This window comes from Fomitiporia mediterranea (assembly GCF_000271605.1).
Source record: "Fomitiporia mediterranea MF3/22 unplaced genomic scaffold FOMMEscaffold_10, whole genome shotgun sequence".
NCBI lineage: Eukaryota > Fungi > Basidiomycota > Agaricomycetes > Hymenochaetales > Hymenochaetaceae > Fomitiporia > Fomitiporia mediterranea.
The window spans coordinates 292999-316607 of NW_006760395.1; the positions used below are offsets into that span (position 1 = coordinate 292999).

The following is a 23609-nucleotide window of genomic DNA, read 5'->3' on the forward strand; positions in this document are numbered from 1 at the left end:
TCCAGTATTCTTCAACAATGGCACACATTTGAGGTGTGGACCGTGAGGTTAGTCTCTGATCAGACAATTTACTTAACGGTATCTACTGTAATAACTATATCTGCTTTATTCTCGATTCTCGCGAACAAATTTATCAACACCATTTACTCCTATAACATATAAATCCACCAATGTCAAATATGTCGCATTATTCACCTTTCCACTGTTCAAGCGGAATGCAATTGCCCTCGACCGAAGCCGCGAATGCAAGTGAATATCGGTCACCTTGGACGTCAGCAGCTTCACTGAGTGCGTGGATAGTGGCGATGTCCTCTGGGGTAAGGCGAAGTTCCGCGCCCTGTGCGTTTTCCTCGACGCGTTCTATTGTACGACAGCCGGGGATAGGTATGTCTATGCATTAGATGTGGAAGTCGTGTAAGCATTTTGAGTAAATGATGCAGGAAGGAGAGAGGTAGTAGAAGTAGATACTCAACAGTTCTCGGAAGTTGCTAGGATCCACGCAAGAGCGACTGTACTTGCAGTTGACTTGTACTTATCTGCGATGGCCTGGAATTTATCGGCCAACACAACGTTCTTTGGGAAGTTCTCCTCAGAGAAACGCGGCTGGCTTAGTCGGAAGTCGCCTTCTTCAAAGGCTGCGCGAGAGCGGTACCTAACATTAAGTGTTAGAAGAGGGTATAGCCAAGGTGTGCATTGTCTATGCGATAGTCAAATTATATGCACTCACTTTCCAGAGACGAGACCACGACCTAGCGGACTGTACGCAACGACAGCGACACCAAGGTCCTTCGCAGCCTTTGCAAAACCGTCCTTCTCAATATCAAGTGTGAACGGGCTAAACTCCATCTGCGCAGCGACGACTCTCTCGCCAACTCCCTTGACTGCTTTTGCACGCCGCAGAGTCTCAACGCTACATTCACTCAACCCAATCCACCGAATCGTTCCTTTCTCGACTGGCTCTCGGAGCGTTTCAAGCACGACTTCGATCGGCACATTCGGGTCGACGCGGTGCTGGTAGTATAAGTCGATGTAGTCCGTTCCGAGACGTTTCAATGACCTCTCAAGCGCATACTTGATATACGTGGGCGTTGAAACAGGTTCACCAGGTTTCCCGAACTTGCCTTCAGGATCCCAGCCTCCGAACTTGGTCGCAAGGAAGATCTCAGAGCGACGGCCTGTCTCTGCGAACCACTTTCCGAGTGTAAGTTCACCTGCGATGAGTGTAAACATTAAGGATTTTAGATATGTACATTAATAAACGAATATAGAAAGAATGAAGACGTACATGGCCCATAGATATCTGCAGAATCCCAGAAAGTCATACCACGATCAGCTGCATAGGCTAGAGCCTTGAGTGCAGCTGCTTCATCCGTTTTTCCGTAGAAAGCACCAATACCTATATATTCAGTGTTATAATTAACATGCTAATCTTTTCAATACACCGAAAAACTTGAGTTACCCATGGTGCCAAGTCCGACAGCACTGACACTAGGTCCATTCGCACCGAGACGACGCGTAGGAATCTTCTTTGTGGTGGCCATAGTGGATTGTAATAGCGAGTAGATAACGACTAAGACATGCTGAGACTTTAGCCTTTATATAGGGAATGTCTAAAAGCAATAATGCCGAGTAGCAGATGCCGACGACGTCAGCGTGTCCCTTAATAATCCATATTTCTCTGGTCTCCACTCATGGAGATAAATTCCGCGAAATGAAGGTAATATCGAATCATCTGAGAAACTTTGTCGGGATAGATAGCCGGACTTGAGGTCTGGCAGTATTATGCACTGCATCCCACGGTAAACATCCCTAATCAAGCTTCTGTTCTTTTGAAGTTAAGAGTCCATCCCTCTGAGACACTATTGGGTAAACAATGACTATAACTTCATGTCAGTGCAGGTCCGTTGTCGTCTACAAAGTTCGAAGCAGTAAGGGCAAGCAATCGGAAAGCCTCTGAGCCCTCAGCATGAAGAATTCCAAGAACGTATTCGCTTATTAATGAATTTGCTGCTAGAGGAGTTCATTATGCAAACTCTACTGCCAAAGTGATGGCACGAAAACAAAGAAGGACAGAAGCCATCCTGGGACAGAGATTCCTGATTGACAACCGCATCAACAAAATTGTAAGGGCTGAAGTCGTTACTTCTGTTTGATTCACGCTGCTTGCGAATGCTGTTCTTGGTCTTGGAGTACATCTCTAGAAGAACTAGTATTGCTGTATATGAAAAAGCAGGCTCTCAACACCTACAGAAATTAATGAAAGGAATTCCGGCTGAGTATTTGTGAGAAGGCCTGATGACCTTTGGGGGCTACGGAGTAGTCAGTTACGAGACTCGGAGGATAGATAATACCGTCAGATAGACGTCAACTTAGGTAGATTCCAGCCAGCTAGTACCAGTGTAGTGAAGAAAGAGTGAAAGATGACACAATTCCCGGATGTCGCCGCACGACGCGTCAGACGCGGATGAACGCGCGTCGACGGCGCGTGACGTCGTGCGTCTACGGTCTATCTGCGTGCTTAACGGATCTCATTTATAATACATCTACAGCATTCCAAGCCAAGCATTTTCTTTCTCATCCACTCCTCTTCAAATTCTTACTCATATGTCTGGAAAGTCTGCTCTATTGCTCGGTGCCACCGGTGCCGTTGGGAAACACGTCTTGCGAGAGCTCATTGCCTCGGGAGAGTTCACGCGCGTTGGTGAATATGGGAGGCGTGTCACGCCCATTGAACACCTCGGGCCGAATGCTCAGGGGAAGCTTGAGCAGAAGACGGTGGATTTTGAGAAGATCGAAGATGCTGGTTTGCGTGATGGAAAGTGGGATGTTGTATTTATCACGTACGAGCTGAGCAACTCCGAGTATTATTGAAGTGTGTGTCCTGATTGTCATGCCTTGTTTGTAAAGTCTCGGAACGACTCGAGCAGCCGCGGGAAGTGCAAATGCATTTGAGAAGATTGACAGAGAGTATGTTCTGTCATTGTTCTCCGTATTCGTATATATTGTACCACAGCTCACTTCTACTCTTCAGATATACCATTAACTCCGCACGTGCGGCCAAGACGGATGATCCTTCGCACGAACAACGCCTCGTCTATGTTTCGGTGTGTGACAGAATTCATCTAGTGAAACGCCTTCGTTCGTTTATTAACATTACCATGCTTACCGCAGTCTATGGGTGCAAACACCAATTCACCGTTCTTGTATTCAAAGTAACTTATCCTCACCTCTTCTGCCGTAATGAGACTGCCTACTAATACACTATACGACGCTACGCGTAGGAGTAAAGGACTCACTGAGAACGGTCTCGCAGACCTGAAATACTCCGATACAATCGTCTTTCGACCAGGTTTCCTTGCCAATGCACAGAGGCCGAGTACACGACTAACGGAGTCGCTTGCTGGGTACGTAAAAATAGCTTCTAGGCTAAATGACTGATTCCTTCTGTCGTTGTCCCCAACTTATTGTTTGTTCCCTACAGATCTATCATCGGGTTTGCTTCTAACGTCATCTCGGGCCTACAGATTGATGTGCGTCTTTTCTATTACCTTCATGATAATACAACTTATATCAACTTGCATTTCTTCCAAACTAGGTCTCCACCCTTGGGAAGGCGATAGTTCGATCAGGTTTCCTGGGTTCCGAAAAGCTACCCTCAGTTGCCGAGGCAACGAAGGCAAAGACACCAGGTGGCGCACAGTTCACAATTATAGGAAACAGAGGTGCCGAAAAGTTTGCGAACGCTCCGTTGTAGCCCCTATCCAGTAAACAAGTTTCAAACTCTAATTCAGCTTGTTCGAATTCGAATATTCTTGTGTATGTTACTTACGCATGTCTAACTAATATAACGTGCCATTTACGCCTCATTTTCAATTTTTAATAAGTCACAATAAGTTCTGTGTCTATAAAACATAATAACATTAATTCCCATAGGCAAAGTCATAATTGTCCGCGGCACTGGTCGGGTCTTACATTACTTTACATATAACATACAAACGACAGCAAAATAGAGCAACAAGGCAGAAGCACGCGAGGGCTCAACTATGCGGTTGACTCACAACATAAGTTCGTGTCGCAAGGTCCACATAAGAATCGTTCCGATGCACCATCCCGATGCGTGTTGAATGTAAACCAGCAGAGCCGCTCGTCCCAGGTCTTGATGAACTGTTATCCTCCTTACCCTTTGGGAGAGAAGCCAAGTGAATAACCTCAAGTGGCGTACTGGGACAGGAGATATCTCGGTTCCCTAGGTCAACGATGAGCTCGTTCTCGTTCTTTCCTGGACGCCATGCAATTCGGCTGATCTCGATGTTGCTTAGGAGGAAAGTTGGGTCACTACCCATGTCTGCCGCTAACGAATGAATGCTGAGAATGAGCCGTGAAGCGCAAATTGAGTGGGTTGCCAGTAGGAAACTGTAGTAGAATCAGGCAAGCGTGGTCAATGTCTATTCGTTAGTAAGAGAGAAGTGAGCGGCATACTTGGAAATCAGAGCAGGCATAGCTATCTGAATGATCGGGAAACAAATAAGGACTTTCTCTCAGAATAAGGAAGCTAAGAACCGACCTTCGGATGAGTCAGCATTATGCTCCCGATCCCTGTGAAGCCAACGGAGACTAAAGGCTGCTTTAGCGGGACCTCCCAAAGATGCGACGTGTTATTCTCACCAAGCACGGCACAGTAGAAGATACCTCCACTAATGTATTCAAAAATGTGGCCACAGTGAGACATTCCCCCAGTAAGAAATGTATTGCATACTCACTCGCGTAGAAGTCGATTCACCACGGTCCTATCCGTGCCAGCCGTCATAGGACGCAAGATGCGGAAGACCGTCGCAGCGAAGAGTACAGCTATACATCACGAAGAAAGACGAACCGTCAGCGTGAGGCGGCCGAGGAAAAATATCCGAGGTAAGAAGACGTACTTTGGATAATCTGATTGAATACGATGGGGCAGGAAGATCGGCAATCAAGTCAGATGTCGAGTTTTTCAAGAACAGCTCTGCTGAACACTCACGAACGTGGGAACAAAAATCGCTGTGACAGAAAGAGATGGCAAGTCAGAACATTGCACCCAGATACCGAAGGAGAGGAGAAATTAGAATGCATACGCCAGTAGGGACCGTTCCCAAAATTAACACAACCTGGTTGGTTCCAGGTAACTAGAAACAACAGAATGGGTCAGAAAGCCTCCGGTGGCCCAGGAAATTACCGGAACTTCCTGAAGAACTCACTGGGAAACTCCATCGCTTCGAGTTCCTGCAATACAAATGGTCAGATGCCGCACTTCGAGCGGAGAAACGTGGCTTCCGTACGTGTATAGCCTTCCCCGCGAAGCCTATGGCGATACAAGAACACACGACAAAGATGCCGCAGACCAGAAACTGCACGGGACGATTGTGTGTCCAAAGGAAGTACACTCGCGTCGTCAGAATCGCTGACGCGTGTCAAACCAGCGCACAGGAAAGCGTCAATCAGCGCGGAGAACATCTTGATCGACAAGGCTGATGGCGTACCTTCAACAACGACCATGCCAAACACCAGAAACGATGTCGACGTCTTGATTGCCGCATTGCAACTGTGAAATTCCGATGAGTGGATTCACGTCTTGGCAGAGGCGCCTGAGAAAGAAACGTACAACTGTACCAACAGCACGCGACAGTTACAACGACAAAATTGAGAGAAGCCACTGGAATCCGCGGAACAATTTACTTACATCGAGAGGTAGAACCGGCGTAAAGACATCTAAAGATGCCATTTCAACACGTTTTGCACGACGACGGAAGCAAATAACGCACAAGTTAATTGGACGCTACAAAATGGGAAGCTTAGTTAGCGATCCGTTAGGGAATAGAAACGACTAACAAGAAAACAAGAGGAGGTATGTAACGGTTCTGTCATGTTTTCACGATGTTAAGCCGACATGTAGCGATGGGAAGGGAAGATACACTTACCATGAAGTAGAGGATCCTAGTCAGCGACCATTCTCCTCCCCAGAAAAACTCAAACTAATCGAAGGTGGAGCTGCAGTAGATGTAAAGCCAGCGCCAGGAGTGAAAGTTACATACCTCCTGGTCCAAGCACGTTAAGTGATCATAAATAAGCAGAACGAATGAAGAAATAGCCAGATATTTCGTTGAAGAGAAGCCCTCCGCAACCTGCGAGAGGAAATCGGGCGTAAAGAAGTCCATCGCACTTGTGAAGCAGAGCAAGAGGAAACGCAGAAACTAGTCGTACAGGCGCAAGAGCGCGCTACTGCCTATATAAGAGGCGCCTTCGAGTGAAGCACTTCCTAATGCCAGAAGGTGCGAAGTGGGCTAAGGCAGGGAAGAGGCAGACTAACGCTAGCAGACCATATTAATGGCATCCAGCGTGTGCACGGGAACCAGATTGAATTTGAAGAGGAGCATGAGGGAAGACGGCGTCTGTACCTTCGGGGCTGATTACCCTGGAGAGATGGCATGGGATCTCCCATGTTCTCTCCGAGAACACGACACATTTGATGTGGATTGAGACTCGGATCTGACCAAAAAGTACTAGTCTCTGTAATCCCAGATTGCAGGAATGGACAAAAGCTTGAAAAAGCAATTAAGCAGCTCGAGGATAACAATATTTGATAGAGCCAAGCAACATCTTTCGTTAGTCTTCTGGAGACCCGGTATCATCTTCCGAAGCTCGGAGTGTTTGACAGTCTCGAGAAAGTAGTCGAGTAATTCAAGCTCCGCTTTTTTGAGTTTTAGAAGACCACAGGTTGCTTTCGTAATCAGTCTCCACAGAATGGTCACGTGCACAACGCGTGCAGAGTTGAGTACTGACCACAGACGCGACTTCAAACGACACGCACCAAATGCCTCTGCGCCGTTAACCTTTGCTGAGCTGGATATCGACGAGCTCCGAATTCTGCTATTGAAAGTCTCAGTAGCCTCTACATCTTTTTTGTCTAGTCTTGGCTACGGTGTCTTCGCACTATGGCTTGTACACCGCACAAGTCAGTCCAATGGTCAAACAATAATGAGGTCAATGAATTCGTCTATGGCTCTCCTTATTCGGAGGCGTCATCGACAGACTCTATAAGTGCAGGTTCGACGCTACAATACATCAATTCTCAACTGCTGGCCCATGGTTTCGCACGAGGCACGGGGATCTCTTTTGAAGGACTCTCAAAGGATGATGCAGATAAGCTATCAAAATGCTTGATTGGAATGCTCAGCCAAAGAAATGTAAGACATAAACCTTGCACTGAAATAATGGTGTATCTGATTAGGTTGACTCAGGAGGACATGTCACGCGCAGAGGATCTCTCAACGAAGTTACGCACTCTGACATACGAACACGAGCGTCTTGCCACTATGCACAGGACAGTTTCGGAGCAACTGGCTTGTGCAGAACGTGAAACAAATCTCTTCAAATCTCGTCTTGCGTAAGTGAACTTTGACCGTACTCGAAATCCTTCAAAAGTGACGTGCATTGTAGTGCTTCACACAAGCAATTACATGCATCTGAGGCGGCTCATAAGGCTACATCAGCAGAGCTCCAGCGGACGCGATCTTCAATGCAATCCGTACGGCAAACGCATGCTGCCGAGCTCAAGCGACGTGAGAAGGAAACGGAAAAGGCAATGGATCGGTGGCAAAAAATCTGTGATATGCAGACGAAACTTGGCTCATCCAGTTCCGGAATTAAATTCAAGCCGACACTTGCAAATCCGGTTGTTAGTAGCCGAGATAGCGAGGTTATTGGAAGAGGTCCAGACGCAGTTGAAGACGCATTAGACGAGGCGCAAATGGCCAGAAAGGAGTTAATGGAGGAGAATACGAGCCTCAAAAATGTCGTGTTATCCGCGGCAAATGAGCTCTTGCGCATATCTCACGCGATTCATTTGAGGATTGGGGAACCTACAGAAGAAGAACCGCCACACTTCACTCTGTCAGATATGTTTTCTATCTCCGCACCGGAAAACGCTAGCGAGAAGTTCAATACGCTTCTATCGTCGTTCCAGGAGATAGTCACTCATCTCGGAGTTACTTATGATCCTGCCAGTGAATCCACGACTCCTCAACTTCCACCTACACGATCCGCTTCTCAAGGCGCTCAAAAAATGGATGGCAATAGTCAGTGTGGTGACGGTAAAGAGCTACTACGGCTCCAAAGCACTGTCGTAGATCTTCGTCGGCAACTCGGTAAGATCGTCGCCCACATCCACTCCCAGGTCTCTTATGATTCGTTTTTTCTAGAACAAGCACAGACTCAGAAACAAACAGGTGCATACGCTGATCAGGCACAAGCTATCATTAGACGTTTCGTCAACAGCGATGACGAGAAGGCAAATGTGCATGAACGCCAACTTCTGGAGAAGATTCGCAAAGAACTGGATCACGCTCGGAAGAAGGTCGATGAAGCTGCTCTAACGCTGAAGGATGAAAAGGTGGCGCTAGAGGTACGTCATTTCTTTGTCCTAATCGGTTCTGATTCAAAAAATACAATAGGAAGAGAAGCAAGACTTTTACAGAGAGCAGCGCCTGTGGCGCTCTCAGATGTGCATTCCGCAGGATGATGGTGCCCCGAAACCAATCACGGGTCTCGGTGCCTATTTCGATAAACCTGCTGAGCCGCTCGAACTTCCAGTTTCGCTTCCCAGACAATCACAGAAGATCAAGAAGATTAAATCTCCGAAGAAAGGAATGACTCCATCTCGAAAGCAAACTGGAGCACCTCGCTCTCCAGCTAAGCCAGCTTTCGCCGTTGGTAAGATTGGCAAGAAATTGCGGCCTATTAACTCCCCCAAGAAACCGAGTGGCTCGATGCTTGGCGTTTCTACGTTACGTCCAAAGGTTATTCCGCCAATGGAGACTGAGGTGATGCCAACTGCACCAGCCTTACCATCGACATCATCTGCACAATCTCTCATTGCACCCAACTCCTTCGTTTTGCCCCCTCCATCTCCTTTAGCTTCTTTACCGTCTCACAAGCCAGAACTCCTTTCAACGAAACCTATACCTGCACCTTCCTTTGGCCATTCAACTACCCCACCAGAGGATCAATCTTTCTCAGACGATCTTGAGGCGGATGAACAACAACATCCCACGCCGAAGAAACCCTTCCCAGTTGCGAAGCCCCTTGCCCAGCACATGATCCATGCATATTCACCTGCGCGACCAAGTCCACTAAGTCGGATCTTATTACTCGCAAACTCGCCGGTGCAGAGCGTTACTGCTCCGGAAGAGGACGTTGACTCTCCGTTCCAAGCAGAAGGCGCGGAAGGACTCGACTATGGTGCAGGTGCTGTAACTTCAGGTTCTGGTACTTCCGCCGCTATGATGGTAGAGGATGAACTGGATGTCGATGACCTTACATGTGCGGCAGATGAAAGCCCTCTAAGGGCGAAGAACATGCGACTAGCGAGGAAAAACAAGAGCGCGTCGCATCCAACCAGTGGGGTCAGGGATAAGGGCAAGCTAAAGTCATCTACGCTGAGAGGTTCGGCCAAGCCAGTCGGACGACAGACAGACAAGGAGAACGGCGCAATAAATCCAATGAGTTCTCGGGCACAGCGTCCAGTACCCATTGTGAAACAGTCGACGACAGCTAAGCCGCTTATAAATGGCAAGGGAGGGGCGAGGCGAGTTCCTATTGGAAGCGTTGATGCAGCACCAATTGGACCTGGGTGGAAATGACCTTATGAAGTCCTTCTTTATCTCTGAATCCCCATCACCTTTCTTTTCACGCCTGTTCGCATGCCGGCCTTGCTATGTTTACTTTCAAGTCATCCCGGAATAGTATGCACTCTACAACCCTTTCTTGTAACATAGATGTATTTCACTTGCTGTCCACTTTAATGACCAGCCTTTTCTCGAGACAGTCCTTGATATCTCCTGATATGAGTCTACACATTTTCACGGCTTCGAGCAGAAAGACTCAAACCTTGCGTCAATTTGATCTCATACGAATGGTCTTGATACGAACGACACAGCAATGCAGTGACAAGTTACGCATTCCCTATCTCAGAAGAAACATCATTCTGATGTCTAGAAAAGGTTTAATCTTAAAGGGGATTTGCAGTTTGAAACACAAGATCTCCGAGACGCCATGAAAGGGCTCAACACGACCTAAGCCTTATGGTGAAGACGAAGCCGATTATAAATTCACCCAACCGAGCACTATCCATACTACCCAACGTCGTCTCTCCGAGTCATCCTCAAACTGTCTTCCCTCTTCCCATTCTCGTACCCCGCTTCCATTGACTTCTCGTTCACTGATATTTACGACTCCTAGCCTCGGTCTGGTCTGCATACTGTCTCCTTTTGCGCCATTCTCCTCCAGAGGATTAATTGATTGCACCGTTCGAATAAAGCCAGCTAGAGTATATCGACCAGTGTGCAGCCCAGCAACAAGGTGTATGCGTGCCTCGACTGTACGCCGAAGAGCTGAATACAGGGTCTGTGCGAAGGCTTCATGTAGTGATGCGTTCCAGAGCGTGTCGGCCGCGATAATCAAGTCAAATCCTTCTGGTCCGGCGCTTCCATTGTGAGGAGGACGAAGGGTCGAGATATCCTCTCCCCATGCATAAGGAACTACGTGTACACGGTTTCGACCTGACGTCGTATTTTCTGGATGTATCGGCCCGTCGAATCCATTACGTTGGACATTTGCACGCAAAGTGCCAATAAGTATATCGTCCGGATAATCGCTCAGAGCAACAGTCCAGTCCTTTGTCCCTGTTCCTTCCGTTGGTTTGCCTTGCTTCACTCTCTCCAAGTACTTCGCTATGAGCAAACCCGGCAGTCCAGCACCGGCTCCTAACTCCAGTATGTCAAGGCTTTGGCAAGTCTTCGTACAATCTTCTCGGCCTCCTGAAACATGCATGAAGCCCTCTAGATTTATTTCTTCTACATGGTCCGCAAGGAATACAGATGCTGCCCAAATATTCGATGCATGCAGTTCCCAATTACGCGCCTGTGTATCGGGTGTTCGTAAGGTCAGTTTAATCGGATCAGACAGACGATCGAGTCGACGATATCTGTCTTCTTTTACATATGAACTTTGCTCATCGTCATTTACATGTACCCTTGGCCCAGGGTATGTATACGAAAACGTCGAGCCTGCTTCAGCATGGGTTATCGGAGTGTAGTTGTAGATGACTCCCAGAGAGGCTGATAGAATGTCCTCTGGTTCTTCGTGCCGTTCTGTAGATTCATCTGAGGCACAGTCCTGAGATGCGGATTGAAATGTCGAATATGCGCCAGGATCGGTAGAAAGCATTCAGTGCGGAATATGACAGTCGCTACGAACACATGACCGTTCTGGTTTGAACTTGATTGGTGGAAATTAGATTCGGCCCAATATAATAAATTCGGACTTTGCCGAACCAACATTATCTAATGCATCCGGCTTTCCAATGGCCATGGATTAAAAATTTAAAATACACAAATGCTTCTCGTATAAGTATGGCATTATTATACACAATCAATTAATCCTTTTAATCACTTCTACAATTTTCCTTTTCCCGCTTCTTCTCCAAACACTTCTATAAATGCATCTCCAATTTCGTCGATGAGGTCAGCTGTGATCAAACTCCTGCCCTTCTTCTTGAATCCTCTTTTCGAGATTGTACGAGTAACAATTGACGCGCCAGTTGCACCAAGGAACGGGATATGTGCCACTGGTATCCCTGCGTCATCTGGTGTGGGGCCCCATGCACCGTCCTCAAAGCATTTACCCCACGCCAGGAAGGTTCCAGCAGCGCCCGAGAGAATATCTCCTTGTCCTCCGCACCGTTTGAGTCCACCAGGAACGTCAACTGTAGTTGTCTGAGGCTCAGCTCCTGGAGATGATGGGTGTACGGCAATGAGATCCTCTGGGCCTTTCTGGATGATGGTAACGCCGCCTAGTTGTTGCGACACGAGCTGCGCGCGTTTAGATGGCTCAGTCGAGGGATCAATGTTCTAAGATGAATAAAAATGAGGTGTCAAATCTTATATAATTGATTGAATATGTACTTTGAAGTACTCACCACTGCCTCACTCAGACGCTTGAACTCGACAACGTTCGGGGTAAGCACCGCCTTCTCGTAGCCACTAATCACCTTCGGATCGTTTCCGACCAAAAACAACGCGTCCGCATCAAGAACAAGGTACATCTTCTGTTCTCGCGCGAGCCTAACCGCAATGCGGGCATATTCCTGCATATAATCCTCCCGTCCCAACCCTGGTCCAACGATTAGGACATGCAACCGACGCAGTAAGGAGTCGAGTTCAGATTTAACGGAATCGCGCGGCCTTTTGGATACATGGATCAGAACATGTAATTTGTTTCCAAGCCGAGCAGAACTGCGCACTTATCCTCGCGAAGAATGGGGTGAACAATAAGATCGGGCGCATAGCCCTTGATAGCGCCTGCCGCCGTCGGGGAGCAAATGACGTGTGACAGATCCGCACCCTGCACAGGGACTTCTATCAGTAAATGAGGTGTTAAGGAGACAGTCCGATGAACTGACCAGCCTCTGTGATGAGATCGCAGCAAAATAGGGTGCGCCAGTGTAACTATTCAGATCATCATCAACTTCGATAGCAATACGGTAGTGATTTGGGATATACACTTACTCAAGTGCACCCCCGAGTACTCCGACCCTCCCTGGATACATGCATTCAGTCTGGGATATGTCAAGAAAACCTGTGCTATACAGACCCGATTGTCCCTTGTGTAGAGTACCGTTCAGTGGCGGAATCAGCTGTTTAATCTGCTTGAAGAGCGAGTCCGAAAGAGGCATCTTAGCTACTTTTTCTTTCTCTATTTCGTTCTAATTGCGATGATTATATTGACCCAGCAAGAGTCAAGTGATGATGCAGTCATATTGAATAGCTGGAGGCATGATGAGGTCATAAAGGAGTGTGAGAGCTCACTTCCGTTTACGAAACTACAATTTAGCTCTTGCCTATCTCTGCTGGAATTCGAAATTGAAAAGCGATACTGTCCTGCACACCTTCATAAATCCTAAATGACGCGCTTATACACTGCTGAGATTGCGAGGAAACAAATACATTGCCTCACTTTATGCAACATTCTCGTAAACCTTACATGTCTCATTTCTTTTATGTGTTATATTTGTACTTTGCGAGCTCATCTACACATCAAATACTGCAGAAATTATCAGAGAAGACCAATTAACACAATATGTCCAACCAATTCATCAAACTTGAATTAGGCACTCTTCCTTCCATTCTGCTAATAGTTCCTCATACTCTCTTCTGCCCAACTTAGGATGTCTTGGCACAGGCAGATGTGCTTCAAGGCCGCCAATCCGTAGACCCCGGACGGACGTGACGAAGCCCTGCGCCTGCCGTCTGTATCCCATAAGTCCAGTGCCACAGCCATAGTATGGTTCAGTCCCATGTTGCAGTACGATAGTTTGAAGCTTTCCAGGCAATATCCGATTCTTCATGGACCCCTCCCATTGCTTTCCGAATAAACCTTTAAGTATATCCTCGACTGATCGCATGTGCAAGTGACAGTCGCAAATAGTCAGGTGCTGTATCTCCTGAGTCCCGGTAATCAGGGTCGCAAGAACCGGATGGATGCGCTGACACTGGACCTGCTCGTATTTCTCTCCGTTCAAGAAAACTGAAGATACGACGTGCAATTTTCTGAGTGACGGTAACACAGGAGATTGGAATGAAGAGTCACGGCCGCTAAACCAGGCGCTTTCACTAACAGCGTTATGGTTCACTGCCAGAAAAACAAGGTTTGGAAATGTTGCATTATTAAGCGCTCCCAACACCTTTGGAGATGCGTCTGGCGTCCCTTTGTACGAGCGGTTCGGGCGGTCCCATAACCTTGCAGAGATAAGGCATAAAGTCTTTAGCTTTGGGCCGGCGCGCTTTATCAGCGTGGAGGCTTTGTTCCAAAAATCAACGGTGTGGCTGTTGTAAAACTCCCTGGTAATTCTTCCTTCTTCCGTTCCCCAGTAAGTACTAACAATGCGGCCCTGGGGTACAGCGATGTCAACGGCAAGAGCATGTTTCGCTGTCAGCTCGCTGATAAAGAGATGCTCGACATAAAACGGTGTTTTGTTTGATCCAGGTTCCGTTGTCGAACCATATAGTTTCTCGAGCCTCACGAAGTACCATTGAAGCTGCTCGATACCCGAAATCTTGATCGTCCGTAGTTCGATAGGTTCTGCAATGGCTCGGAAATGTTTCGACACGAGGCCGAGACGACGAGCAGTTTCTCCAAAGTCATCAGAACATGCATACTTGAAGGTATGAGATAACAGCTCGATAGGCCAGGTAACCATCGTTGGGTTCAGAGACGTAAGACGTTAGAGCGTGCCAGCGATTGGTGTGAGAGCTCGTTGTAGTGAATGAGGGTTAAGCACAAGCTGCCTTGCTGTAGCGACGACCGTGTGAGGTTCACACACGTAGGCAGTGCTTTTGATCATGCACATTGATGCAAAGCCTTCAGTTAGCAACTGGGGCTTCCCAACATCGGACATCATGATATTTAGCACATGCAGGCACGTGACCGTGCATTGAGAACATTTTAAAATTTACATCGTAGTCAGTGTAATTTCGACTTCATTGAGGAGGTCGAGGCAGCGTTATCTGGCCTAGAAGCTAATTATCCTCGTTCACAGTGACTAACACCGTAATCTGCCAGAATGCTCCCTAGCTTTTGCCTATCTCTGGAATTCGAATTAAAAGGCGATTCTGTCGCGCACGAGTTCATAAACCTTATACGACATGCTCGTAGGGAAACAGATGAATTGTCTCAATTTATACGACATTCTCGTGAATCTTACATGCCTCATTGCTTTAATATTATATTTGGTACTTCGCAAGTCCACCTGCACGTCTAATGCCGTTCACTGGTCTTCATGGGTTTCTACAGCGGAGTTACTATCGCAAATTGTCAGCTGCAATTTGAGAATGGTTTGACGCATGACTCACCGTGATCACAGTCGGCTTGTCACGTCCCAAGAACTCTTTAAGTTGGCTAATGGACAGAGCGACCTCAATGAGACCTTTAAGGCCCTCTGCAGTCTCTTGCCCGTATTGCTTCACATCCTTTGTATACTTCTCCACGTACATACGTACAGTCGCACCCTGGCTGCCAGTACCACTCAGGCGGAACACGACACGAGAGCCGTCGGAGAACCGTACAATCTGACCCTGGTTCTTGGATACACTTTTATCAATCGGGTCTGTGTAGTCAAAGTTCGTCGTCTCCGATACAGTGAATGATTCACCCGTTGAAGCCTTGAACTCCTTGCCCAAAAGCGAGCCATCAGCAATGTGCTTATTCAAGGCATCGACCATCTTTCCCGCCGCATCTGATGCAACTTCCTCATAGTCGTAACGTGAGAAGAAAGAACGACCATATTTTTCATAATGATCCAGCTGGATCTCCTTGATACCGACAATCTTGCCGGGTGACTTGTTGTTCGCCGCAGCGAGAATGTTCAGCCAAGCGACGATTGCCCAAATCCCATCTTTCTCGCGGATATGATCGGACCCGGTCCCGAAGGACTCCTCGCCGCAAATGGAGAGACGTCCCGCATCCATGAGGTTACCGAAGAATTTCCAGCCTAGAATATTCTTCAGACTGGAATATTCAACCGTCAATCACGGAGAAAGAAAAAACTCACCAGTAGGAACCTCAAAATACTCAATGCCCTTCTTCTTTGCCACATAGTCGATAGCAGCGCTGGTAGGCATACTGCGCGCGAGACCTTTGATACCAGACTTGAAGTACGGGATGCAGTCTTCCGCCCAGTCAGCAATAATTGCGACAGAGTCGCTCGGAGTTACGAAAGCACCCTTTCCGTAGATCATATTTCTATCACCATCGCCATCACTAGCAGCTCCAAATTGGATATTATTCCCCTCCACTGCTTCGACAAGAGTGTGCGCATATGTCAGGTTTGGGTCTGGGTGTCCGCCACCAAAGTCAGGTAATGGGACACAGTTTTGGACTGATGTCTCGGGCAACTGAAGCGTATCTATAAGGATAGCTCGCGCATAAGGCCCTGTAACACCGTTCAGGCCGTCAAACAGTACACGGAAGTCCAGAGTCTTCTGGAGGAATTCCTTTATTAGAGAGAAATCAAAGATGCCCTCTAGCAGTTCGAGGTAATCTGACACAGAGTCAATGATCTCCACATCCGTTGGTCCATACTTCGTTTTCCCAATGCTTGAAAGATCCACCTTGCAATAAGAGTCCGATTACCAGACGATCGAAGAAACAATTACACTGCGTATACGTTGTACTTACTGGCGGACACTCAAGGACCTTGTAACTCGTGATCTCCTTCGTTCTCTTGAAGATTAAGTCTGTAACACTTTCTGGAGCAGGTCCACCATTCGACATGTTGTACTTGATGCCGAAATCATTGTTCGGTCCTCCTGGATTATGGCTAGCCGTGAGGATGATGCCACCGTAAGCCTTGTACTTGCGGATGACATTCGATGCCGCAGGTGTAGACAGAATCCCGTCCTTTCCGATGAGGAACTTGCCCACCCCATTTGCAGATCCAATCTTGAGGATAGTCTGTACGGTCTCGGGCACGAGGAAACGACCATCGCCACCGATGACCAGTGTTTGGCCCTTCGCATCTACGGAATCGAAGATTGACTGAATGAAGTTCTCGGTGTAATGCTAGACGCGGATGAGCTTGTTGCGTCGCAATCATTGTAGTCACGTCCTCACCTCCTGCTGGAACACTTTCACCCTGCGAATTCATCATGCACGCACGATGACGGCCATCCGATCAGCGCGGTATTTGACGCGTCGGTAGAGCGAGTCGCGTACCTCTTCCGCAGCCCTGATGTTCCGGGCTTCTGACCATCAAACGGGTTTGTCTGTATTTCTTTGATGTGCACGGACATGATGCGCGCTGAAGAGAAAGAGAGATGCAGCGTTCGTGCGATACTTATCGACAGACAGCGATGTGCCACTGCACAATTAGTGACGCAAATTTCCATTGCAAGTCCGTTTTTGGTAAGCCGGCTATATCCGACAAACGTGTTGAAGTTGAACAATTTCAACAGTGACTACTGCTCAACTTTGCTATCCTGAACTGCTTCCAGTCGTGCTTGTTGCTGCTCGGATGCTGAAATCTCATGTGCATCTTAATCAATCTCTACTGGCAGTGCCTGTGTAGCTTTGTCTCTAGATGAACCAAGTCATTCGAATGCACCGCGCTCATTAGTTGCTCTCCTTTGAAACGCTGACTGATCTACCTTTCTATGATATCGGACACCAACAAACCAAGAGTGTCGACCATGGATTAATTATTCTTGATCCGCTCGTTTCTCAGAGCATTTGCTCTAGCTTGCTGATGAATCATAATTGTCTCATGACCCCGAAGAACGGCCTATCGACTTCTCCGATGAGGTCCTGTGCGAGCGGCACTAAACGGAGAGCTTGCGATGTTGTTCGGCGTTGCGACTGATATGAGCTTACGATCTCCTGTTTCGTTGACCTGTACCACAACTTGGCGAGGAAGGACACCGGCATCTCGTATCCGGATGATCACGGAAGACGACAACACTTGTTGCAGGGCAACCAATACTGTAAGGCATACTGTAAGGCACTGTTTTCGACATCTCGCTGCCGTTCCCCGCGAAAAGGCGTAACCACCGTGCGAAGTAGTTATCTACCTTCCTACTGTCTTGGTAAGTTCGTCATCTATCATCGCACATCCTTGTGTGCTATTTGGGGAGCTCTATTGAGCATGACTGTCTGTCATGATGCGTTTTGATAATTTACTTTTCAATTCTATTGTTTCTAACAGCATCTGTTGACCTCATACGACCTGGACCTGACAAGCTGAACCGAACACGAAACGTTGCCACAAATTATCATGGGAGTCGACCGACGCGTCGCGCGAACTGTAACTCAACGATAGATCCTGAGTGTATCTCACGTTCCGCAGGCATCCAGCTTGGTGGCTCATTACGCTACATCTAATAGCTGCGCATGACATTTCAAACATGTTTTCTGCGTTCCTGATATACTTATGGCCGTCTCGGACCATGTTCTTCCCGAGCTATTCGTCACGGAGATTCCAGAATGTGGGCCTGAGTGGCTCATCTTAGTCTGATAAGAATGTTCTATTCATGTTTCGTGGGTAGATGCCGAAGGTATGTCTGAATCCTGACGATAAAGTTGGCCCTAGGAACAATGAGACTTGGGTAACATGACTCTAGGGACGGGAGTGGACGAAGATGGTCAAAGGTACGACTAACTTATTAGCACTTTCAAAGTGTTGATACTGCATTCAAGTGAGGCTTTGGATTATTTTTCTCATGATTTATCCCACAGTGTAAGTTTCAGAAATTGCACTGTCAATGAAGTCCGGTTAACTCCGGTTAAAGTCAGTAGAGTTTTCCCACAGTTTCGGGGCACCTTGATTTGCGCTAACTTTCGGTCCTGATCCCGACCACCGTGGACGAAACGCTTGCTGAAATAACTTTCTTACGTTGATAGTAAACGAGACAGGAGATAGAACATTACTTTTGCACGATACACCCGATTCTTCGTTGCTTCCGACGCGATTTGCTCATCTCGATGAGATCAGCGCCCGCTGTGCCCCATGTCAGGAGTATGTTGTCAAGTTAAGTACTCTTACAAGATCTTGGCTATCGGAAATTGAACAAACCTGTACTCCTTATGTGCGCTGTGATATCCACATTTGTCGATCTCTGTAGGTGAATGTACGCCGATGAACCAAGCCAAGAACGTCTGAACGCAAATGTGTCTCATGGAGATATCTACCCACGACATCACGTCGCTAACACGACTGTCGGACGTTTCCCACAGTCGAAACTCCTCCCCGCCCTGTCTGTCGGTTCCGCGGCCGCTTTCAATTGAAACGTACCTTTTCTTGCTCCCACCCCGCCAACAGGGTGATCACTGTCATTTTCCCACTGATCCTGCGTGCCTTGTATTAGCGCTTACGGTGTTAGATGCACTTCTCGGCTTCCCGGCCCTTTCTATGAAACTTATCTGGAAAGATGCGCTTTTCTGCGATTTGTTGTCGAACTGCACAGTGAACCTAGAAAGGCTATACGTATGTTGCAATCTCAATTAACACCCATCCACCGCTTTCGGAGCCACCTGTTACGGAATGCACGTCCGTTCCGTCGCGCGAGTTTCATCAATCCCTGGCACAAGTGCTGCAGAAATGTCTCTGTCATCTTGTCCATTAAGCGTATAAAAAGGCGATAGGACAGAGAGATCTGACAGCGTTCCCTGGACCGCGAAACCCTCCTTTGACTTATACCTTTTGCTTTCAGCTTGAATCACAATGTTCAAGGCGCCTTTGGTATCGTCACTACTTTCCTTTACTCTAGCACGGTTGGCGAGTGCTGCCACTGTGTCGACGGATTTGACGATTGCCAACGCGAATCTTGCCCCTGATGGTTTCACCAGGTCGTAAGTCGATTTGCTCCAAACGTTAAGGATAGTATTCAGGGTGACTCTTCCAGGACTGTCGTTGCCAATGGCCAGTTTCCTGCGCCTCTCATTTCTGCAAATGTCGGAGATAACCTCTTGATCAACGTGCACGATAATCTCACCGACACTTCGATGTACCGCGCTACCTCTATTGTAGGCAACATCAAAGTCAATAATGATTAATGCTAACTCTCCTTCAGCATTGGCATGGCTTATTCCAGAAAGGTTTGCTTCAATGACGATTAGCTCCTCGGGTAACTGGCATTCAGCTTGCTTATATTTAGGTACCACGGAAATGGATGGACCAGCCTTTGTTTCTCAGGTACGTCCCGACTGGTTCTGTTATGGAATATAAAGTTAATTGACTTTGTCATGCAGTGCCCTATCATTCCGGGAAACTCGTTCCTGTAAGCGATCATCACCGACGTCCAAGTCGATCACATTCATTACCTTATTGATGCTGTCTTTCAGGTACAATTTCAGCGTCCCTGGCCAATCTGGAACGTATTGGTACCACAGTCACTTGTCGACGCAGTACTGTGATGGATTACGGTACGTTTTGTTGTAGATCTTGAGCGCGGTGTCCTGATGTTTGGTACCCCAGTGGACCTTTGGTACTCTATGATCCGAATGATCCACATGCCAGCCTTTATGATGTCGACGACGGTGAGTTGCATGCTGTTTTGTTTTGTCCTGGACGACATTGATATCCTCTCAGCGTCGACTATAATTGTTTTGGCCGATTGGTATAGAAATGTTGCGCCGAGTCTCTTCCCTAATCAGGTATGCATTACGCCGGTTCATCCATAACTGGTACTGATGTCGCACCTTTTAGGGCCTCGTGGATCCGTAAGAGTCTATTTCGCGGAGTCCTGGATGATTAACTTACACTGCCATGAAGGACCCCCGATACCACAACTATTAATGGTCTTGGCAGAAATGCGAATGGTGACGGAACAGAGCCGTTGGGCGTCGTGAGCGTTACTCAGGGTAAACGGTATGTCGAACGCGAGGCTGGAAGTTTTCCGTTTCTCTAACTGTCCTTGCATAGCTACCGTTTCCGTGTTGTTAGCACAAGCTGCTTCCCGTCGTACGTTGCACCCCTTCCTTGACCGCAGATCATATCCACTAAAACATAAAAGATACACGTTCTCCATTGACAACCATCCCCTGACTGTGATCGAGGCTGATGGTGTTGAGACCGAGCCCGTTACTGGTACGTTTTCTTCAAGTATACAGCAAGATTCAAACTTACAACTCATCTTCAGTTGACCAATTGGTGATCTTTGCCGCACAGCGCTACTCCGTGGTCGTTAACGCGAACCAGTCCGTTGATAACTATTGTAAGTACATCTCTAAATTTTGTCAGCTGGTTTATTCATGACGAATGTTCGTAGGGATCCGTGCTCAACCTTCGGTCGGCACGACCGGTTTCACGAATGGAACCAACTCGGGTATCTTGCGTTACGATGGTGCTAGCAATTCCGATCCAACATCTATTCAGAACATGGAGGGTACTACACTTAATGAGGCTGATCTTCATCCTCTCGTCAACCCAGGAGCGGTAAGAGCGCATTAATTAACGTTGGCCTGTGCTGACGCAGCATTGTCTAGCCTGGCCAACCGACTGTCGGAGGCGTTGACTTAGCACTCAATTTGCCGATCGGTATTGTGCGTTCTTCGTTGTTACGCGTATAGCTCATCGATTCTGACTGGTATCAAATCACCACAGAACCTTACTACTGGTGAACATACAGTAAATGGCGTGACGTATCGTCAACCAAGTGTACCTGTTCTCCTGCAAATCCTCAGTGGAACAACGGATCCTACCAACTTGTTGCCCACGGGTTCAGTTTACGGTCTTCCCGGAAACTCATCAATTGAAATTTCGCTACCAGGTGGATTCCCTGTAAGTAGTCTGTTCAACTTTTCGAGTGGACTAAGACTAACATTACATCACAGCATCCGGTTCGTTTTGTTAATAAGCAAGTTCGTGTGCTCTTGATCTCATTGTATTTAGATCCATTTGCACGGCCATACCTTCGATGTTGTCCGAGTGGCAGGACAAAGTGACTACAACTATGTCAACCCTCCCCGTCGCGATGTGGTCAGCATCGGCACGGCAAGCGATAATGTGACGATTCGCTTCACCACAGACAATGCGGGTCCCTGGATTATGCACTGTCACATCGACTGGCATTTGGAGGCGTGAGCATCTGACTGGTTCTGGAAATTGAACGGCGGGGCTGACTTTTAAACAGCGGTCTAGCAGTCGTTTTCGCTGAAGATACTGGCAACATCGCATCGCAGAATCCAGTTAACAGTAAGTGTATCATGCATGCATTGTGTATTCTTTGGCTGACACTTTTCCCCAGATGACTGGCAACAGCTCTGCCCAGACTTCAACGCTAACAACCCCGACGCAGGCTTCCCTGGCATTCCTTAAGTACACAATGCGAAGGCGACCGCTACAATGTTCGCTCTGAAGTCCCTCGTCTAATCCAAGTAACTCTCACATTTTATTATCTCGCTGTGGACATTATTTATCAGGGCTTCGCTGGGGATCTGGTAATTAAGAATATGTATACCTTTGCTTTCTTTCGTTTTCGGCTTTTGTGCCTGGACTTTCTTTAATTAATTGCTTTGTGGGAATTGGCATCTAGTTACCATTGACTGTAAAGTTACAAATAATAACAAATACTTGTGCCAGAGAATTGTGCACTTTGCAGTGTGTGCTTGTCAGATAGCTGTCAGATATTATAAGAGGTCAATTGTAATAAACGAAGTTTGGCCACGTGCCTTTGCCCTTTCATCACGTGTTCCGTGGCACAACACTTGATCAACGTCACTCTTTCCTTGCTTGATACTGTTTCGTAACAATTGACACCATTTACCTACATGCAATCCAGGTGGCGAATCAATACTTCGAGTCTTTGTGTGTAGTGCTTAACTGTCTGCCCTGTCAGTTAATATTATCGGCGCGGATTGTGTAAGGCAGTCATGACGAACAACTCGGCCCCAGCTGCCTTAGAACTCACGCATGTTCTCTGTACGTTCCGGAGTTTGTTCTTTGGTTAATGTGGCCATGCTGACGTGTTATTTGTACTCCCAGATGATCCGGACTCGCATGTTTCGCTCGCACTCGCCCTCGTGACCTTAAGTCCGATACTATTGATGGTATACTCGTTGATATGTAGTTTTAATGACCTGTAGGACTTAGAGGCATTCTTCTAGGCATCATATGCTGCGCTTGCTGTCGTGACGCGTGATCTACTTATAATACATATGTGGGCTGGGTGAGTGCCACCTAGTTGTATAAACTAATATGTTCTCAATGGCTTGCTAGGCAATTTGCTTGTGAAGGATTCAATTGGTTATTAAAGCATCTCGTCAAGCAAGGGAGGCCTCCTGGTACGTTTCTAAATCCCGGATGACGAAGTTCTTACCGACAATTGGTGCTTCTGCAGAGAGCCTTGGCAACGGTTACGGGTTTCCTTCCTCGCATAGTCAATACATGGGTTACTTTGCGGCGTTTCTTTACATGCATTTATTTTTCCGGCATCGATTTACCTCTACCGGATACTGGATCATTGACACGCTATGGAGGGTTCTTGTGTATATTGGACTGGCTGTGTGGACAGGAATCGTTTGCTATTCACGGTTCGATCTATATTTCAAACATGAAAACGCAAACTAATTTTGTGTATCTCTCTAGCCTTTACCTCACATATCACACAATTAGGCAGATTTTATGGGGAGCCGGAGTTGGCGTAGCATTGGGTGTTCTAACATATACTGTCACGGAACTAATACCGTTTTTCTACCCGGACTCACCGCTTGGCCGTTTTCGAAGAATCTTCTTGTCGCACCCGATCATAACTTGGCTTCGAATTAAGGATGGATGGGCTATCTGGGAAGATGGCGGGCGTGAGGCAGAATGGCTTGAATGGAGGAGGAAGTGGGAGACGAAGAATCAATCTCGTTTGAAGAGGGAATAATTCCAGCACACTTCCGGTCTTACGCGCATCTTGTTACTAGAAATTCACCACGCTCATAACTGCAATAATGTTGCATTTTGTAAAATAATCTCAGTAATTTTCCGACTTCTGTCATGCCCTCTCTGTCATGCCCTGTGTACTACCGCTTGTTTGGACTGTTGC

General features: G+C 47.3%; 10 protein-coding genes across 10 annotated transcripts; 4 read left to right on the forward strand and 6 right to left on the reverse strand.

Annotated features, from left to right (window-relative positions):
- Positions 1 to 87: 87 nt before the first annotated feature.
- Positions 88 to 2255, reverse strand: FOMMEDRAFT_127386 (Aldo/keto reductase). Its single transcript, XM_007269724.1, has 5 exons — positions 1460 to 2255; positions 1286 to 1396; positions 728 to 1211; positions 474 to 652; positions 88 to 390 (listed from the first exon to the last, which is right to left on the reverse strand). The coding sequence occupies exons 1-5, from the start codon at positions 1539 to 1541 to the stop codon at positions 188 to 190; spliced, it is 1059 nt and encodes a 352-aa protein (XP_007269786.1). The 5' UTR covers positions 1542 to 2255; the 3' UTR covers positions 88 to 187.
- Positions 2256 to 2436: 181 nt separating this feature from the next.
- On the forward strand, positions 2437 to 3861 carry FOMMEDRAFT_170061 (uncharacterized protein; the record flags this gene model as incomplete). The annotated part of the gene is made up of 8 exons (XM_007269725.1): positions 2437 to 2493; positions 2617 to 2840; positions 2908 to 2967; positions 3032 to 3104; positions 3172 to 3212; positions 3282 to 3404; positions 3482 to 3530; positions 3596 to 3861. The coding sequence occupies 8 exons, from the start codon at positions 2437 to 2439 to the stop codon at positions 3752 to 3754; spliced, it is 786 nt and encodes a 261-aa protein (XP_007269787.1). The 3' UTR covers positions 3755 to 3861.
- A 176-nt stretch (positions 3862 to 4037) lies between these two features.
- FOMMEDRAFT_159549 (uncharacterized protein) lies at positions 4038 to 6188 on the reverse strand (the record flags this gene model as incomplete). The annotated part of the gene is made up of 14 exons (XM_007269726.1): positions 4038 to 4413; positions 4480 to 4505; positions 4565 to 4694; positions 4761 to 4848; positions 4923 to 4932; positions 5015 to 5034; positions 5109 to 5159; positions 5232 to 5256; positions 5313 to 5434; positions 5514 to 5575; positions 5603 to 5637; positions 5714 to 5809; positions 5952 to 6005; positions 6066 to 6188. The coding sequence occupies 14 exons, from the start codon at positions 6186 to 6188 to the stop codon at positions 4038 to 4040; spliced, it is 1218 nt and encodes a 405-aa protein (XP_007269788.1).
- A 777-nt stretch (positions 6189 to 6965) lies between these two features.
- Positions 6966 to 9841, forward strand: FOMMEDRAFT_170062 (uncharacterized protein; the record flags this gene model as incomplete). Its single annotated transcript, XM_007269727.1, has 5 exons — positions 6966 to 7217; positions 7272 to 7417; positions 7471 to 8177; positions 8232 to 8434; positions 8484 to 9841. The coding sequence occupies 5 exons, from the start codon at positions 6966 to 6968 to the stop codon at positions 9669 to 9671; spliced, it is 2496 nt and encodes an 831-aa protein (XP_007269789.1). The 3' UTR covers positions 9672 to 9841.
- A 290-nt stretch (positions 9842 to 10131) lies between these two features.
- FOMMEDRAFT_92330 (uncharacterized protein) lies at positions 10132 to 11256 on the reverse strand (the record flags this gene model as incomplete). The annotated part of the gene is made up of 2 exons (XM_007269694.1): positions 10132 to 10704; positions 10744 to 11256. 2 exons carry the CDS (start codon positions 11254 to 11256, stop codon positions 10132 to 10134), a joined length of 1086 nt encoding a protein of 361 aa, XP_007269756.1.
- Positions 11257 to 11411: 155 nt separating this feature from the next.
- Positions 11412 to 12779, reverse strand: FOMMEDRAFT_22449 (Ribokinase-like protein). The gene is made up of 6 exons (XM_007269682.1): positions 12682 to 12779; positions 12597 to 12627; positions 12491 to 12536; positions 12332 to 12432; positions 12008 to 12272; positions 11412 to 11939 (listed from the first exon to the last, which is right to left on the reverse strand). The coding sequence occupies exons 1-6, from the start codon at positions 12761 to 12763 to the stop codon at positions 11484 to 11486; spliced, it is 981 nt and encodes a 326-aa protein (XP_007269744.1). The 5' UTR covers positions 12764 to 12779; the 3' UTR covers positions 11412 to 11483.
- A 328-nt stretch (positions 12780 to 13107) lies between these two features.
- Positions 13108 to 14344, reverse strand: FOMMEDRAFT_170065 (uncharacterized protein). The gene has a single exon (XM_007269728.1). The coding sequence runs from the start codon at positions 14285 to 14287 to the stop codon at positions 13184 to 13186; it is 1104 nt and encodes a 367-aa protein (XP_007269790.1). The 5' UTR covers positions 14288 to 14344; the 3' UTR covers positions 13108 to 13183.
- Positions 14345 to 14735: 391 nt separating this feature from the next.
- Positions 14736 to 16936, reverse strand: FOMMEDRAFT_127398 (phosphoglucomutase). The gene is made up of 6 exons (XM_007269729.1): positions 16801 to 16936; positions 16699 to 16720; positions 16264 to 16647; positions 15638 to 16196; positions 14940 to 15577; positions 14736 to 14888 (listed from the first exon to the last, which is right to left on the reverse strand). The coding sequence occupies exons 1-6, from the start codon at positions 16875 to 16877 to the stop codon at positions 14886 to 14888; spliced, it is 1683 nt and encodes a 560-aa protein (XP_007269791.1). The 5' UTR covers positions 16878 to 16936; the 3' UTR covers positions 14736 to 14885.
- A 294-nt stretch (positions 16937 to 17230) lies between these two features.
- Positions 17231 to 22149, forward strand: Fmlcc1 (laccase). Its single transcript, XM_007269683.1, has 24 exons — positions 17231 to 17666; positions 17786 to 18228; positions 18258 to 18261; positions 18376 to 18607; positions 18702 to 19428; positions 19482 to 19602; positions 19650 to 19674; positions 19734 to 19771; positions 19828 to 19856; positions 19921 to 20001; positions 20054 to 20115; positions 20168 to 20232; positions 20285 to 20298; positions 20351 to 20446; positions 20501 to 20539; positions 20592 to 20665; positions 20718 to 20792; positions 20847 to 21013; positions 21064 to 21120; positions 21182 to 21358; positions 21404 to 21409; positions 21470 to 21657; positions 21711 to 21772; positions 21825 to 22149. Exons 5-24 carry the CDS (start codon positions 19301 to 19303, stop codon positions 21893 to 21895), a joined length of 1575 nt encoding a protein of 524 aa, XP_007269745.1. The 5' UTR covers positions 17231 to 17666; positions 17786 to 18228; positions 18258 to 18261; positions 18376 to 18607; positions 18702 to 19300; the 3' UTR covers positions 21896 to 22149.
- Positions 22150 to 22412: 263 nt separating this feature from the next.
- Positions 22413 to 23542, forward strand: FOMMEDRAFT_22454 (PAP2-domain-containing protein). The gene is made up of 6 exons (XM_007269684.1): positions 22413 to 22498; positions 22562 to 22626; positions 22684 to 22745; positions 22796 to 22860; positions 22917 to 23109; positions 23165 to 23542. The coding sequence occupies exons 1-6, from the start codon at positions 22450 to 22452 to the stop codon at positions 23445 to 23447; spliced, it is 717 nt and encodes a 238-aa protein (XP_007269746.1). The 5' UTR covers positions 22413 to 22449; the 3' UTR covers positions 23448 to 23542.
- Positions 23543 to 23609: the final 67 nt, after the last annotated feature.